This window comes from Taudactylus pleione, unplaced genomic scaffold (assembly GCF_031769625.1).
Source record: "Taudactylus pleione unplaced genomic scaffold, aTauple2 ptg000296l, whole genome shotgun sequence".
NCBI lineage: Eukaryota > Metazoa > Chordata > Amphibia > Anura > Myobatrachidae > Taudactylus > Taudactylus pleione.
Genome location: NW_028284698.1, coordinates 15,839,737 through 15,858,675, shown reverse-complemented (window position 1 = coordinate 15,858,675; position 18,939 = coordinate 15,839,737). Strand labels below are relative to the sequence as shown.

Here is an 18,939-nt window from a genome sequence, read left to right as displayed (position 1 = left end):
TCCTAGGGGGGCCGACCACTAGAGGGGGCTTATGAGTCCGTCCGGCACTCCGGCCCAGCGATCGCACCCCCCCCATTTGCCAGGTTCCCGCTGAGATTGTGTTACCCCACCCCACCCCCCGGCGCCAACGGCAGTTGGAGGACGGAGCTCACTCCTGAGCTCCGGCTTCTGGGTCCCGCAGTGCACTATGGGTGTGACGTCATGTTTTTTTTGTGTGTGTGTGTGCGCAGGGGGGGCTTACTATTGGGGGCACAACAGGGGGTATTATAGGGGCTTTACTACAGGGGGTATTACAGGGGCCACTACAGGGGCCTTACTACTGGGGGCACTACAGGGGCCTTACTACTGGGGGCATCATATGGGGGCACTACAGGGGCCTTACTACTGGGGGCACTACAGGTGCCTTACTACTGGGGACACTACAGGGGCCTTACTATTGAGGGCACTACAGGGGCCTTACTACTGGGGGCATCATATGGGGGCACTACAGCGGCCTTACTACCAGGGGCATCATATGGGGGCACTACAGGGGCCTTACTACTGGGGGCATCATATGGGGGCACTACAGGGGCCTTACTACTGGGGGCACTACAGGGGCCTTACTATTGAGGGCACTACAGGGGCCTTACTACTGGGGGCATCATATGGGGGCACTACAGCAGCTTTACTACTGGGGGCATCATATGGGGCACTACAGCAGCCTTACTACTGGGGGCATCATATGGGGCACTACAGGGGCACTATTGGGAGCACTACAACTGGGGGCACTACAGGGGCCCTTAAAGGGGCATTACTACTAAGGCACTGCAGGGAGCATTACTACTGGGGGCACTACAAGGGCATTATAACTGGGGGCACTTCAAGGGGCATTACTACTGGGGGAACTAATACAGGGGGCATTACTTTTAGGGGCATTACTACAGGGGCATTATTAAGAATGGGGCACTGCAAAAGGGGCACCATTACAGTGGGCATTGCATAAGGGGTACCATTACCGTGGGCATTTATTGTTTTAGGGGAACTACTACTGTGGGCATTGTGTAAGACCTAAGTTAGGGGGGGGCCCTTAAAAATGTTGCTATGGGCCCAAAAACTTCTAGATACGCCCCTGATACTGTGTGTATGTATATATGTATATATATTAGGGATGTGCAGGCTCGGATAGGTTCGAGTTTGCACGTGGAGTTCGGATTTTTCCCTCCAAAAAAACGGAACTCAGAACGAGGCAAAACGTCATCTTACATGGACGAACATCATCATTCCTGGACAAAAGACCAGGAATGATGATGTTCGTCCATGTAAGATGACGTTTTGCCTCGTTCTGAGTTCCGTTTTTTTGGAGGGAAAAATCCGAACTCCACGTGCAAACTCGAACCTATCCGAGCCTGCACATCCCTAATATATATATATATATATATATATATATATATATATATATATATATAGTGTGTGTGTATATATATATATATATATATATATATATACTGTATATATATGTGTGTGTGTGCATATATATTGTGATAGGATCATTGCTAAAGTGGTCTGTGGCAGGTACATTTGTCCCAGATTCCTGTCTTATGTGTTTTAAACCTCCAGGAGAAAGTCTGCAGTGTAGCAGGCTTGAGTCTCGGCTTTTTGAAAAGCCGGTTTGGGACCTGGGGGTTGTGGGTGAGAGGAGAGGGAGGACTCCACCCACGGCCACTCCAGGTTTTGGTTTTCTTAGCCTGGTAACAGGCTTGTTAGGGTTTCCACCTGAGAGTGGCCAATATAAGCCTAGTGTGTTGAGGGCTGATTGTCTCACCTGGGAGAGCAGACAGGGAGTTTGCTCAGAGACACTTGAAAACCAAACTGTAAGTGTTGTGCTGTGCCCTTGTTGCTGGTGAGGGCATTAGGCCCTGCCAGGTTTTGGTAGTGAGGGAACTACCTGTGAAGTTAGTGCCCCGACAGGGCTAGGATTTATGTTTATGTTTTCTTTATGTTTGTTTCTGACATTGTACAATAAAGACTGGCGCCGACCAGCTTGTACTTGCATCCAGTCTGGCGTACTGTTTCCCAGCTGCTGTGTGTGAAATGAAGGAGTCCTCTACCCAGCAGAGGGACCCCCTAACCTAACTGTGTCACAATATATATATATACATACTTCTGCCTGCGCCCCCCTCTTCGTACTCATTTAGCCCCTTAGGTGAAAATTACTTTGCACAGGTGGGGTGGTGGATACGTTTTGTGTTTTATATATATATATATTTATATATATATATATATACTGTATATATATATATATACACCCATATATATATATATATATATATATATATATACATATATAAATATTTTTTTTTAACGCAAAACTTATCCTCCACTCCACCTGTGCAAAGTCACTTTCACCTGAGGGGCTAAATGAGTATGGGGGGGGACGCATGCAGAAGTTTTGCCTAGGGTGCCTAGAAGTCTAGCACCGGCCCTGCCCCTGTGACTATTGAAACTTTATTGCTTACCTTTCCAAAACTACCCTGGCCTATCTGGTGGTAAAATGAAAGTCTCTGGATGGTTTCAGAGGCTCTAAGGCAGGATGACTGAGCACCGCTGGTTCCTAAAGGAATGAAAAAGTAACATTACAGAACATATCTACCATATATTATAGATCATTAACTAAGGGTTTTATTACAGCAAAAACAACATATAAATCTGGACATACAAGTGAAATGAACATTTCTTTTCCTGTATCCTACTACCTACTGAGTGCCAAGTGCAGTAAAAATATTAACACTATTCATAGTAATAATATACACACATAAATGCATTCATATCTAAACCCTTTATTTTGTTTGTGGTACACAGCAGTGCCTACAACATTTATGTTTCCATTACCTCTGTGTGGTCACATGACAGTGCTGCTAGTGTAAGCCAATCATAAGTCAGCGACTGGTCATCAGTGCTGCACGCTGTCATATACACAAGTGCGCAGCTCTCAAGGGAGATGCAGAGGTTATTAAAGAGGTTATCAGGGCAGCGGAGACAGTATAAAAAAAAGCCTATTCTTCTCTTTCAGCAAGAAAAATATAAGAATCGCAATTGTGGCAGGGCCCATTGCAGTGCCACAGTAATAATGAGAAAGTTGGAGTGGAACAATGGAACAGTCCCAGAAAAGCGGGACTGCCCCGCCGAAAGTAGGACAGTAGGGAAGTATGCCCGAGCTGTGCCAGACCAGGCACTTCAACCATCAAGTAAATATCAGGTATGTTTATAAACATGTACTACTGCCATATACTATATGAGTGATACAGTATACTGTATTTGCAGTGAAAACTGAAATAAATAAGATTTTAGATCTATATTTTGTATAAACTTGTCATTCCGAATTTTGAAATGTAAAGCGCAATGAAAAGATAATAAATATAAAGTGACTTAATGCTGAGAACTATCTTTACTAAATCAATGTGAGTGGATCTAAATGTAATTTTAATTCCAGTGTTTTCAGTAGGGATGAGCGGGTTCGGATTTCTGAAATCCGAACCCCCCCCCGAGCCCCCCCGATCCGAGTCGTATCCGAGTCAGGCTCGACTTTTCCCGCCTGACTCGGATCTGAAATAGAGGCAAAACGTCATCATCCCGCCTTCCGGATCTCGCGGGTTTTGGATTCTATAAAAGGTCCCCGCATCGGCGCCATTTCTCACTCCGGCTGTGGACAGTGAAGAGGGAAGGTGGGAGCTAAGGCTGGCTGGGCTGTGTTGTGCTGCTGTTGTCCATAGGGGCTGACTGGGCGGTGTTGTGCTGCTGTTGTCCATAGGGGCTGGCTGGGCTGAGTTGTGCTGCTGTCATAGGGGCTGGCTGGGCTGTGTTGTGCAGTCAGTTGCAGTCATAGGGGCTGTGTCCACTCCAAAGTCTATAGGGGCTGGCTGGACTGTGTTGTGCAGTGTCCCATAAAGGCTGTAGTCCTAGAGGGGTGCTGTAGTGTTGTCCAGGGGGTGATCTGTGCATCAGGGGTGCTACCCCAAAGTGCACTCCAAAAAAAATATTTTTTTTTTGTGTTTGTGAATTGTGTGCGCAGTAGTCATAAGTAAAGGGCCGGCTGACTTGACCGTTAAAGGGTGCTGTAACCCCCAAAGTGTACTCCAAACAAAATAAAAAATTATTTTCTGTGTTTGTGAATTGTGTGCACTGTGGCTGCACGTGCATCAACAAAGGAGCAGCTCCAAGCGTGCGCCTGTGTCCCATAAGTAAAGGGCCGGCTGGCTTGTCTGTTAAAGGGTGCTGTAACCCCCAAAGTGCACTCGAAAAAAAAAAAAAATTTTTTTGTGTTTGTGAATTGTGTGCGCAGTAGCTGCACGTGCATCAACAAAGTAGCGCCAAGCGTGCGCCTGTGTCATAAATAAAGGGCCGGCTGGCTTGACCATTATGGGTGGTGTATCCCCCAAAGTGAACTCCAAACAAAATAAAAAAAAAATTTCTGTGTTTGTGAATTGTGTGCACTGTGGCTGCACATGCATCAACAAAGGAGCAGCGCCAAGCGTGCGCCTGTGTCCCATAAGTAAAGGGCCGTCTGGCTTGACCATTAAAGGATGCTGTAACCCCCAAAGTGCACTCCAAAAAAAAAATATATATATATTTTGTGTTTATGAATTGTGTGCACAGTAGCCGCACGTGCATCAACAAAGTAGCGTCAAGCGTGCGCCTGTGTCATAAGTGAGGGGCCAGCTGGCTTGACCGTTAAAGGGTGCTGTAACCCCCAAAGTGCACTCCAAACAAAATAAAAAATTTTTTTCTGTGTTTGTGAATTGTGTGCACTATGGCCGCACGTGCATCAACAAAGTAGCGCCAAGCGTGTGCCTGTGTCATAAGTAAAGGGCCGGCTGGCTTGACCGTTAAAGGGTGCTGTAACCCGCAAAGTGCACTCCAAACAAAATAAAAAATTATTTTCTGTGTTTGTGAATTGTGTGCACTGTGGCCGCACGTGCATCAACAAACTAGCGCCAGCGTGCGCCTGTGTCATAAGTAAAGGGCCGGCTGGCTCGTCTGTTAAAGGGTGGTGTAACCCTGAAAGTGCACTCCAAACAAAATAAAAAATTATTTTCTGTGTTTGTGAATTGTGTGCACTATGGCCGCACGTGCATCAACAAAGTAGCGCCAAGCGTGTGCCTGTGTCATAAGTAAAGGGCCGGCTGGCTTGACCGTTAAAGGGTGCTGTAACCTGCAAAGTGCACTCCAAACAAAATAAAAAATGTTTTTCTGTGTTTGTGAATTGTGTGCACTGTGGCCGCACGTGCATCAACAAACTAGCGCCAGCGTGCGCCTGTGTCATAAGTAAAGGGCCGGCTGGCTCGTCTGTTAAAGGGTGGTGTAACCCCCAAAGTGCACTCCAAACAAAATAAAAAATAATTTTCTGTGTTTGTGAATTGTGTGCACTGTGGCCGCATGTGCATCAACAAAGTAACGCCAAGTGTGCGCCTGTGTCATAAGTAAAGGGCCGGCTGGCTTGTCTGTCAAAGGGTGGTGTAACCTCCAAAGTGCACTCCAAACAAAATAAAAAATGATTTTCTGTGTTTGTGAATTGTGTGCACTGTGACCGCACGTGCATCAACAAAGTAGCGCCAAGCGTGCGCCTGGGTCATAAGTAAAGGGCCGGGTGGCTCATCTGTTAAAGGGTGGTGCATCCCCCAAAGCGCACTCAAAACAAAATAAAAATTTTTTTTCTGTGTTTGTGAATTGTGTGCACTGTGGCTGCACATGCATCAACAAAGGAGCAGCGCCAAGCGTGCGCCTGTGTCATAAGTAAAGGGCCGGTTGGCTCATCCGTTAAAGGGTGCTGTAACCCCCAAAGTGCGCTCCAAAAAATATATTTTTTTTCTGTGTTTGTGAATTGTGTGCACTGTACGTGCATCCTCAAAGCAGCAGCGCCAAGCGTGCATCTGTTAATGGGTGGTGTAACCCCCAAAGTGCACTCCAGCAAAAATAAAACATTTTCTTCTGTGTTTGTGAATTGCCTGCACTGTACGTGCATCCTCAAAGCAGAAGCCAAGCGTGCGTCTGTCTGTTAAAGGGTGGTGTAACCCTCATAGGGCCTGATTCAGACCCGCTCGCGAGTGCTGAGCACTTTTGTCTTGACCATCGTGACCATCATCATGGACGCTCGCATAAGTTGTGGGTGGTAACCCACAGCTATGCGAGCGTCCAGGAGGACGCTCCCAAAAAAAAAAAAAAACGCCAATTCAGAGCGGGCGCTCGTTCAGACCGTCCAGCTCTGAATCAGGCCCAAAGTGCACTCCACAAAAAAATAAAAATAAAATGTTTTCTGTCTTTGTGAATTGTGTGCACTGTAGCTGCACGTGCATCAACAAAGTGCGCCTGTGTCCTATAAGTAAAGAGGCGGCTGGCTCATTTCTTAAAGGGTGGTGTAACCTACAAAGTGCACTTGTCTCCAACAAAAATAAAAAATTATTTTCTGTGTTTGTGTGCGCCTTAGCCGCACGTATATATCAATATAACATAAATGGAGGACCAAACTTTCTCCGATAAAAATAAAATAGGGAAAGATCAAGAACCACTTCCTCCTAGTACTGAAGCTGCTGCCACTAGTCATGACATAGGCGATAACATGCCATCAAGGTCGTCTGCCAAGGCCGATGCCCAATGTCATAGTAGAGGGCATATACAATCCCAAATGACAAAGTTCAGGAAAATGACCTTAAAAAAAACATTTAAATCATCTGAGGAGAAACGTAAACTTGCCAATATGCCATTTACGACACGGAGTGGCAAGGAACGGCTTCCCTATGTTCATGACTAGTGGTTCAGCTTCACATGACGATGGAAGCCCTCCTCCCGCTAAAAAAATCAAACGAGTTAAGCTGGCAAAAGCACAGCGAAGAACTGTGCGTTCTAAGAAGATATCACAAATCCCCAAGGAGAGTCCAAGTGTGGTGGCAGTTGCGATGCCTGACCTTCCCAGCACTGGACGGGAAGAGGTGGCTCTTTCCACCATTTGCACGCCCCCTGCAAGTGCTGAAGGGAGCACCCACAGTCCACTTGCTGATATGCAAATTGAAGATGTCACTGTTGAAGTACAAGAGGATGAGGATACTGGTGTAGCTGGCGCAGAGGAGGAAGTTGGCGAGGAGGATTCTGATGGTGATGTGGTTTGTTTAAATCAGGCTCCGGGGGAGACAGTTGTTGGATGAAAAAGCTCATCACGATCATGCCTGGGCAGAAGACCAAACATTCCACCTCTTTGGTCTGGCAATATTTCTATCCAAATCCGGACAACAACTGCCTTGCCATATGTACCATATGTAAAGGGGAAATAAGTAGGGGTAGGGATGTTAACCACCTAGGAACATCCTCCCTTATACGTCACCTGCAGCGCGTTCATAAAAAGTTACTGTCAAGTTCAGAAACTTTGGCTAAGACCGTAAGCAGTCCAGGGACACCTAAATCCATTTGTCCTGTTGTATCCAAGTGCCTGCAAATGACACCGTCAACTCCCTCCTCGTCAATTTCCTCCTTAGTCAGGATCGGAAGTAGTCCTGCAGGCCATGTCACTGGCATGACTGACTCTCCTATCTGGGATTCCTCCGGAGGATCCTGCATTGCTACGTCTACTGCTGCCGCTGCTGCTGTTGCTGCTGGGAGTCGTTCATCATCCCAGAGAGGAAGTAGGAACACCACTAGTTTTACTATACAATTGACCCTCCAACAGTCCTTAGCGAGGAGGATGAAGTACGACAGCAGTCACCCTGAAGCAAAACGTATAACTGAGGCCTTGACTGCTATGTTGGTGTTACACGTGCGTCCAGTATCCGCCATTAGTGCAGTGGGATTTATACAATTGATGGAGGTAGTGTGTCCCCGGTTCCAAATCACGTCTAGATTCCACTTCACTAGGCAGGCGATACCGAGACTGTACAGAAACGTCAGAAAAAGTGTCCTCAGTGTCCTGAAAAATGCGGTTGTACCCAATGTCCACTTCACCACGGACATGTGGACAAGTGGAACAGGGCAGACTAAGGACTATATGACTGTGACAGCCCACTGGGTAGATGTATCACCTTACGCAGCAACAACAGCAGCATCACCAGTAGCAGCATCTCACAAACGCCAGCTCGTTCCAAGGCAGGATACGCTGTGTATCACCGGTTTCAGTAAGAGGCACACCGCCGACAACCTCTTAGAGAAACTGAGGAAAATCATCGCCCAGTGGCTTACCCCACTTAGACTCTCCTGGGAATTTGTGATATCTGACAACGCCACCAATATTGTGCGGGTATTACATCTGGGCAAATTCCACCACGTCCCATGTTTTGCTCACACAATAAATTTGGTGGTGCAGAATTTTCTGAAAAGCGACAGGGGCGTGCAGGAGACGCTTTGGGTGGCCCGAAAAATTTCTCGCCACTTTCGCTATTCAGCAATTGCATGCCGAAGACTGGAGCGCCAGCAAACACTCTTGAACCTGCCCCGCTATCACCTGAACAAGAGGTTGTGATGCGGTGGAACTCAACCCTCTATATGCTTCAGAGGATGGAGGAGTAGCAAAAGGCCATTCAAGCCTATACATCCACCTATAACATAGGCAAAGGAGGGGGTATGCACCTGACTCAAGCGCAGTGGAGAATGATTTCCGTGTTTTGCAAGGTTCTCCAGTCCTTCGAACTTGCCACACGTGAAGTCAGTTCAGACACTGCCAGCTTGAGTCAGGTCATTCCCCTCATCAGGCTTTTGCAGAAGCAGCTGGAGAAAGTGAAGGAGGAGCTAAGATGGAGCGATTCCGCTTGGCATGTGGGACTTGTGGATGAAGCCCTTCATTCGCTTTGCCAGGATTCAAGGGTGGTCAATCTGTTGAAATCAGACCACTACATTTTGGCCACCGTGCTCGATCCTAGGTTTAAAGCCTATGTGGTGTCTCTCTTTCTGGCCGACACAATCCTGCAGAGGTGCAAAGACCTGCTGGTGAAAACACTGTCAGCTGAAGCGAAACGTGACACGTCAACAGCTCCTTCTTCATTTTCTCCCACAACTGGGGCTGCCAGGAAAAAACTTAGGTATCTTAAGCAGCCCCCGGGGGTTAAGCAGGGCAGGCAGGACCAAGTTTGGATAACTGGTCCGGACTGAAGGACCTGGCAACAATTTCTGACATGTCTACTGTCACTGCATATGATACTGTCACCATTGACAGAATGGTGGAGGATTACATCGGTGACAGCATCCAAGTAGGAATGTCAGACAGTCCGTACCTGTACTGGCAGGAAAAAGAGGCAATTTGGAGGCAGCTGTACAAACTGGCTCTATTTTACCTGAGTTGCCCCCCTCCAGTGTGTACTCCGAAAGAGTGTTTAGTGCAGCCGGGAACCTTATCAGCGAAAGGCGTAGGAGGTTGCTTCCACAAAATGTGGAGAAGATGATGTTCATAAAAATGAATTATCAACTTCCATGGAGCCCAGCCTCCAGAACGTACAGAGGGACCTGTGGTGGTGGATTCCAGCGGGAACTAATTAATACTCTATGAGGATGAGGATGTACACAACACTGAAGAGGGTGAGGAATCGGTGGATGAGGAGGATGAGGATGACATCTTGCCTCCGTAGATCCAGTTTGTGCAGGGACAGATTAATTGCCAGCTTGTTGTGTGGGGGCCCAAACAAACCAATCATTTCAGCCACAGTCGTGTGGCAGACCCTGGCGCTGAAATGATTGGTTTGTTAAAGTGTGCATGTCCTGTTTATACAACATAATCCCAAGGACAATTCCATCTTGCACCTCTTTTTTTCTTTGCATTATGTACTGTTTGGGGCCTAGTTTTTCAAACTGCCATCCTGTCTGCCACTGCAGTGTCACTCCTAGATGGGCCACGTGTTTGTGCCGCCCACTCGTGTAGCTTAGCATAGTCATCCAGCTACCTCGGTGCAACCTTTTGGACTAAAAACACTATTGTGAGGTGTGAGGTGTTCAGAATAGACTGGAAATTAGTGGAAATTAATGCTATTGAGGTTAATAATAGCATAGAAGTAGAAAACCCCACAAATTCTATATTTCAAAAAAATATAGATCCAAAACACAAAACCCAGAACCCAAAACACAGAAGGGTGGTTTTGGCAAAACCAATCCAGATCCAAAACATGAAGAAAGATCCAGATCCAAAACCAAAACACGAAAAGTGGCCGGTGCACACCCCTAGTGTTTAGTACTGTTAAATAAGAACTTTTCCTGTATTTACAATGGAAATGGAATACGTAAACTCAACCTGAGATTGTTCCCAATAATAAAATAGAGGAATTTTGCTTTGGCAAACAAAAATTACAGTGCTGGCCTGGAGCAGTAATATACTGTACATAAACTAGCAATGGATAACAGCAGCTTTTATGTCTTATGCGAAGCAACCTTAAAAAAAAAAAAAACAATACATTTAATAAGTTTCATAAATTACTGGGCTCAGATATTTAGTACCTGTTTACTAGCACATCACTCATTTCCTGATATACTCTGTGCTGCTGGGGACCCTGCTGCTTACACTATATAAGTCTGTGGCTTCCTGCTGTCTCCATTACCCCTCCTCCCATCATGACACACCCACACAGCACTGGCCATGCCCATACTGTTTCTTGTCAGGTGGCCCTTAACCACTTAGCTGACAATTTATTTTCATCAAAACTGCACAGAATTTTTTTTTATATCATTTAATTAACTTTATAGAGTATTTTTTAAAATATGTTTAAATATTTTATTAAAAAATATATATCCTAGGAGGTGTTATGCACCCCCCAACCCCTGTGTCCATAGGCCCCTATTGAAATGTCATTTACCACCCCCCATCAAAATTAATCCGCAGTGTAAAAAGAATTCCCAGCAATATTAACCCACACCCCCCTATTGGTAATATGTCCCATTGGCAGAGCCCCCACCCTCACCCCCAGGGACAATGGGTCCCCAATTGAGCCACCCCCTCCCCATGTGTCACTATGTACGTGAAGGTATATCATATATATAGCCCCCCAGAAAAAAAAACATATTTTAATATTTATATTAAATATTATATTTATATTATATTATATTAAAACCCCCCTCCCTCCGTAGAGCCAAATGATGCCCCCCGTGTCTAGCCCTCACCTCCTTCTTGCAGAGTGCAGCAGAGCGTGGTGCAGGGGGAACTGATCATCAGTCCCCCTGTTGCAGCTGTTCTCAGGGGCATTTTAAAAGAGGAGGGGGCCCATGTGCTGCCTTTGTTTGGGCCCCCTCCACTCTGACAGCGCACTGAGCGCAGAAGATTCTGGCTTAATGCCAGAATCTACTGCACTTGCGCAGGTCTCCGGGAAAATGGCAGCCGCACCTTATTCCCGGAGACCTCTTTTCTGCGCATGCACGGGTCACATTGATTTCTGCTGCAGAGCAGAACTCTGAAGACATCGGAAAGTATAAGTAAGTAAACTACATATGGGTGCAGGGTGTACAGTGTGGGCCCCCCAGGACTCAGGGGTCTGTGTGCACCGCATACCCTGCACCCATTATAAATACGCCCCTGCCTAGAGATCAGCTTACCAGTTATCAGAGGCCTCCTCGCACTTTTACTTTTAGTGCATGCACCCGGAGTGTCGTTTACATGGCATTCTGGGGCGCGATATTGGGAGTGATGTCGGCTCTCCCAGGGGACCTGAGGAGGAGGAAATCCATTCTGCACATGTGTGCAACGGATTTCCTCCATTACTCAAGGGGGAGTCGGACATGCAGCACTAACGCATGAGATGTGACCTGGTCAGGTAACGCACTCCTGGCTGCGGTCGCATCTTATGCGTTAGTGCCAGGCAAGTGGTAAGGTGGGTACACATTAGGACGACGGATTGGCTATTTCGTCCGATCTGCCATCCTATCTGACAACTGGTAAGCGCATACACACTTACCAATCATCACACGATGTGTCATGTCTGACGTCACAACTGCGCGGGCATTTACATGTGCCCGCCCGGCCTAGTTGTGATGTCAGTCACCAGCAGCCTGTTGCTGCACAGCCAACGTAATATGTCTGTGAACGACATTGTTTATAGACATATTGGCACACTGGCCAATGCGCACACCATATACCGGCCAAAATATCTATCCAGCATTAATCTGGCCCAGAAAAACTTCTGATATACATATAACATAAATACATACTGAAAGGTTACCCCAGTGATCATGAGATTGTGCAGGACTGAATATTGCTTACAATCCCTGACCCCATTCTTTTGTGGATGCTGCTATTACTTTTACTTAAACATTTTCATGTAGCAAACATGTCAGTAAAAAACGATTTAATAAGAGTCATTTGTTTTCTCAAAAGTCCCTTTTTACTTAAATCATGCAGTGCAGTTTCGACATTTTCAGTACGGGGGCTATTTAACAACAGCCTAATAAAGGAGATATCAGAAATATCTTGAAAAAAGCTAATTAGTGCTGCAACATCAGTCCCCATTATTCTCAATAGGGAAAGCAGTCTGGCACTTATTTACCAAGCCCTGTAAAGTGTTTTTGTAGCTTAAACCCGCTGTGCCAACTTCGGATTGTTTCGTGGGGAGAGTGTGGGTGGGGGGTTGTAGAAAATAATTAGTAATTGCAATCTCTATAGCAAGCCATCCTCCCAGGGAGCAGCTTTGGACATCTCTGATAAAAGACGCTGATGCACCAGTGGTACCCCGAATTGTTCTGTCATCCACAGCCACAGCTGGATTGGCTCCTTGATACTATGTAGCCGTCCCCACTGATTAATTCTGCTGCTGACTAGCACTTTGTTTTGCGTGATTATTGATAAAGCAAACTGCCAGCTGTGCTTATTGTCATTGATGTTACTGTGTTGTGCTGTATTCCGATATCCAGAGCATTAGCACATTATTTACATGGGATGTAGTCAAAACACTGATGGGCGGGAAGCTCACTAAATCCTGACGTTTAAATCCCGACTTGGGACTAAAGATAGGCGTTTAAATCCCGACGCCTATCTTTAGCCCAATGACGGAATACCGACAGAAGGCTTCCCGAACGAATGTAATCCGGCTACTTAGTTCTACAAGGAGGGGGGGAAGGAGGGTTAGGTTTAGGCACCCCTGGGGGGACTTAGGGTTAGGCACCCCCTCTGGAAGGGTTAGGTTTAGGTTGCGGAGAGAAGGGGTTAGGTTTAGGCACCCTGGGGGGACTTAGGGTTAGGCACCGCCCTGGGAGTTTTAGGGTTAGGCACCACCAAGGGAAGGTTAGGGGGGAGAGAAGGGTAGGATTAGCTGACTTACCTACCACGTCGGGATTCTTCTTGTTCAGGCTTCCAGCGTCGGTATTTCACCCTGCGGCTATTCAGCCATCAGGATTTCATACCCAACCCATTTACATAACTGCATTTACTAAAAGCAAACTGGAAGCTGCATTTGTGATAAGTATGTTGTATCCCAGAATCACTTATTATAAGGACTGATAGCACTGGCACTCGTTACTACACATTCCATTAAGTGGGCTTCATTTCGCTCCTGTGAGGATCATTGTCCTATTACGTTTATGGAACTTCCTATTAGAGAGATGTTGATTTAATGGACTATTCAAAATGTATAATTACAATTTATCCCCACAAGAACCAAGTGGTGCTGATTATCCTCCTCCCCAGGCACTAGTAACACTGTCATGTTGCTACAGGACTGAAGATCTGTATGAATATTTGGACTGTCAGCTCTTCACAGATCCCTCCGAGAGGTGACTATTCATCAGTGACTGTATTATTGCACCTTACATCAGACATTTATACCCAAGGTCTCTCCACTATCAGATTGGGAGTAGGGATGCCTGCTGCAGTGGTGCTCCCTATCTATCTATATATTGAATATTTGGGATATAAGCTTATGAAGGCTTGATATTGTTCATGGGTTTATATATTTTATGTGTGTGTATTTATTTATTGGGTCAAGGTTTCTTTTATATATTTTTGGTTTTTTTATATTATTAAATTGATGTCAAGAAATGTATTTGTGATATACATTTTTATACTTAGCACTCTTTTGTGGATAAGCTATTGTGTTTAGTCACCTATAGAATATAAGCTCTCACGAGCAGGGCCTTTTCCCTCACGTGCTTCTCCTTGCCTTACTTATACTATCATTTACTGCTAACTCCCCACAAAGGCACCTAACACTTGTTTGCTGACACCCTGTTACCTATTTAAGTGTTATGCGGCAATGTTTATAAACCATGTCCTTGTCCTGCATTGTTTTGTACTGTTAATAGCTGTCTTTCTTGTGTGCTCATTTGTTTATGTACTGATGCATACACACAGTCAGATTTGTTGTTAGATATGAACGATAATGATTTTAAAAATGGTTCCCTGCCATCAATGGAAGAGTGGGAGCCGATTTTTTTTCTTCCCTGACAGGACAGAGCATAGCCCCGCCTCCAGCCCCCGCTAAGCCCCGTACCCATTTTTGATTGGCCCGCTGAGCCCCCAGCAGCGGTAGCCATCAAAGGTGCAAACCATCGCTGGTTTACCATAAATGCTTTCCGTGCCATCGATGGTAATCAGCGATGGGCCCATTGATGGTAACCATCGATGGCCACCCTTCTGCAAATAGACATAGGTTATAAACAGTATACTGTAAATACACTTTCAATAAGAAATGTAAACATATGTGAGGTAAATGTAACAGCCTGTGAGTGTCAGACAGCCATCCGATTTCAGCGGTTTAAGTCTCTAGTGCAAGTGACTAAAGCTTTCTTGCCATGAGCAGCTCACCATAAGTCTCTACATCCAATTACATCATATCATTGCTCCAAACCTGAGCTCTTATGTGTGGCTGATTCAAAAGAGCAGCTCCATGGCACAGACAGATAGCACAGTCATTGTATTACACATTAGCGATACTTGTGGAGAAGATACAGGAGCTGATCCTGAGTTGGGAGCAAAGCAAGTAACTGTGCACCTTGGTAAAACCATGCTGCACTGCATGTTGGGCAGATTTAAAATGTGCAGAGACTTAGGCCCCTAGTCAATTAGACGCGAAAGGTCGGAATTCACGGAAAAGTATAGCGGATGACGTCATTTCGCCAGGCGGAAACTTTACGCCGTATTCAATTTCAAAGACTTTTCGCATACGCGGAAAGTCAATGCAATGTAATAGGCGGAAAAGATTCGCCTTTGAAAATAGACAGAGAAAAAGTGCAGAATTGCGGATTTGGGGTGCAAAGGTGGGGAAACCACTCAGCACCCTTGGGACTGCCCCCCAAATGATAACTGCATCAAAAAATCCTTAAAAAAAAAAAAAGAGAGGTACACCGCAAAAAATGACTTTGAAAATGGGGGTAAAAAAGTACAAAGTTGGGGTATAAACATAAAATGTAGCGAAATAGACTTTTGGGGGGTCTGTAAGTAGGGGTGAGGTGTTTTTTTGATTGCAGGTGCTTGCAACAGGTGGGTTTTTTACGATATTCTTAACTTCACTTTAGAGACTTTAAAATATGCTAGCACCCATTTTGAAGTACCACAAATTTGAGTACTGTACTTATTTTCACCAAAACAACTGCTTTATGCCATTCTTCACTAGTGCAAAGACACTAATTAGAAGCTATTGCAACAACTTAAATACCCCAAACAGCTTTATTAGCCCTATTCGGGGACATCTACATTGATCCCCAATGTTATTGCACCTTTTTGGGGGGTTCAGGATGATTTCCCCATTTCTAACAGCACTTTCCGCCTGTTCCCGACATCGCAGCTTGCCGTCTTCGCGTCCTTTGGAATTGAATAGGGAAAATGCGGGGGCACGCCCGATATAAAACAAGAGATGATGGCAGAAACAAGATTCTGCTGGCGGCGGCGTAATTATCACTGCTAATTGAATACGGCCCTTAGATGGGCGCGTACACACAAAAATCTAAATTGCAGTGTAAATATAAAGCTGTCCAGTATTTGTGGGCTACATGCAATACAAGCCAGTATTTACCCTGCATGCATAAAAATATATAAATGTATTTGCACCACTTGCATTGCAACATGGTTTGTTCCAGATACAAAGTTACTTGCTTTTTATTTCTTTACTCCCAATATTGGGATGTATAAGCATTCTCAGATTGACCAGCAAGGCAAATAACAGTAATTTAGATTTTGATGTAGCTAATTTAGCATATTACAAATAAATTCTTATAAATGTATTTTTAAATATTAGTAGATGAGATAGAGGCCTCAGCACTTCTCTAATGTTGTACAGCGACCAAAAGACATTCACAGTGTTTATATGAATATAGTTTGTATGTGTGAGTTTCCCTTACTTCTTCTCTCTGCATCTGCGTCATGTACGTCGCTCATCTTCCTCTCAGCTCCGCTCTTCTCATCCGAGCTAGATGGTAACTTTCGCCATCTCTTCTTATCATTTCTCTTGATGGATCCCTTCTGCTCTTCCTCATCAGATGAGCTGGAATCCATCCTCCTCTTTCTGGCTTCTCCAGCCCCGCTCCTCTCCTCCTCTGAACTAGATGGTAACTTTCTCCATCTCTTCTTAGTCTTCCTCATGATGGATCCCTTCACATCTTCCTCATCAGAGGAGTTGAAAACAATCCGTCTCTTCATCGCCTCTCGAGCCCCACTCCTCTCCTCCTCTGAGCTAGATAACTTTCTTCATCTCTTCTTATTCCTCCTCATGATGGACTCCTTCACATCTTCCTCATCAGATGAGTTGGAAATCATCCTTCTCTTCATGGCAGCGTTCTCCATCTCTGCATCCACAGCTAACGTCCAACTGTCACTGGTCTAAAAGTAAACAGCTCAGCTGTCCTGGCGGCAGCCGCATGCCTCAAAAACAACATGTGGCAGTTACCTGCCCATATCACTGTGCTGTATATGGTGTATGCTGGATGTGTCTATGTGCATGTAACATCCACTGGGAGCCATGGGTGAAATGACCACTGCATAACACAGGGGTTTCCTAAATTATGTTGTGGGAGTGATTTTATCAATGTAAATTAGTCAGATTTAAATTTATCTATAACATATGAAATTATGTTTATTTTATTTCTTTTTTTATTTATAACAATAACAACTAGTTATTGGAAAAATAAACAATCAGGTGTCAGTACAAATGATGTTATATAGCAGGTGAGCACAGTAGGTATTTCTTATAGCTTAGGGGGGAATTTAATTAGCCACGAAAAGCCGCTTTTCTGCAAAAAAAAAAAAAAGTTTATCATGCAAATGTGTACTTATTGCACAATCCTATTAGCTGCGACTTCTTGCAGGTGTGAATTCTCCATACCATTTGCTGCAAAAAGTTTTCACCACCTCCTAAATAGTAAATGATGTGCAAACACCTATTTTTAGCTAAAAATGTGGGGACTTGGTTTAGAACCACTAGGATACCCTCAATAATGACTAATTAGTCAAAAATAAGTTTTTAATTATCTGAATTTGGCCACTAATGACATCATTTTTGGTGTGAAAAAGTGCAGAATAATTGGTTAACTGATGTGAGACAGGTATATGGGCTGTTGCATGAATGGGACAGGTGTTTTTAAGATTGCAGGTGAGTGTTAGAGGCGTATTTTGATGGTTTTTGTAAGTGTCTTTAAATGACACAAATATAGACATACTTATGCACCCCAATTTAAAAAGAACATTTATTTTGCCAAAAAAAAACTTTTTTATATCATTACTTGACTGTTTGAGAAATATGTATAATACAGCCATTTGATACAATTTAAGAACCCCAAACACTTCTGGAATGTTATCCTATATTACTTTGCCTTTTTTGGGGTGCAGGTACATTTCCCCATTTTCACCTATATTTATTGCTGGTGAAAACGGAAAAAAAATGCGCTAATGCCACTTTTCAACTTTTGGAATTGAATTGCACAAAAAACAGGTGCGCACATAGATGCGATAAGCAGAATTTGCACGTGAAGGGCGCAAAAAATCATTGTGCGAAAAGTTATTTCATTACCATGGCTAATTGTGGCTAATTGAATATGCCCAAAGTCTGTAAAAGGCATTCAGTTATGGTAGTGTCATCTCCCACAAATATTGTTATCTTTATTGTGATACTATTCTCACTTACCAAACGTCCTGCACTGTGTCCTGCAATTTGCAGATCTATTCTTATTGTTTCTCTATATACTGTACTTTCTATATACCAGGAATAACATGGTCTTAATATGGGTGTGGATTGTAAGATATACAGTAAAGAGGTAGACAATGTCTAGATAGACACCAGATTGTTCGACAGTGAATAGGTTGACAGGGACAAATGGTCGACACACTAAATGTCGACGTGGAAGAAGGTCGACGGGTACAAATGGTCAACAGGGTCAAAAGGTCGACACAAAAATAGTCAACACATTATTTTTCTAACCCTAATCTTCACCCAAACCCTAACACTAAACCTCCCCTTGGTGCCTAACCCCAACCCTCTCTACTTGTGCCTAACACTAAACGTCGGGATAGGTGCCTGACCCTAACTATCCCTTCTAGTGCCTAACCCTAACCATCGGAGTAAGTACCTAACCCTAACCCTCCCTCCTGGTGCCTAACCCTAAACGTCGGGGTATGTGCTAACCCTAACCGTCGGGGTAAGTGACTAACCATAACTGTCGGGGTAAGTACCTAACCCTAACCCTTCAGTAAGTGCCTAACCCTAAACCTAACCCTAAAAAAAACAAAACAGATGTTGACCATTTTTGTGTCGACCATTTCCATGCCGACCTTTTGAACACGTCGACCATTTGTACCTGTCGACCGTCTTGCGTGTCGACATTTACTTTGTCGACATTTTGACCCTGACGACCTTTTGTCCCTGTTGACCTATTGACTGTCTAACATCTGGTGTCTATCTAGACATGTCTACCTTTTTACTGTAGATCTTCAGACCGGATAACCTTACTATTACAGCTTAGATAGTTGTACATTGTACATTGCTACTAAAGATGAAAAACTCTCTTGTAATTCAGGTAACTGAGAGCTAT

At 44.6% G+C, this 18,939-nt stretch overlaps 1 protein-coding gene across 1 annotated transcript in view; it reads right to left on the bottom strand.

Annotated features, from left to right (window-relative positions):
- Positions 1-16,498, bottom strand: part of LOC148511739 (protein kinase C delta type-like) — a 50,997-nt gene extending 34,499 nt beyond the window's left edge. Inside the window, exons 1-2 of the mRNA XM_088482937.1 lie at positions 16,258-16,498; positions 2,496-2,590 (exon numbers count right to left, since the gene is read on the bottom strand). Coding sequence (XP_088339063.1) covers positions 2,496-2,590; positions 16,258-16,498 — 336 coding nt within the window. The remainder of the gene's footprint in view (positions 1-2,495; positions 2,591-16,257) is intronic.
- Between the last annotated feature and the right edge of the window lie 2,441 nt (positions 16,499-18,939).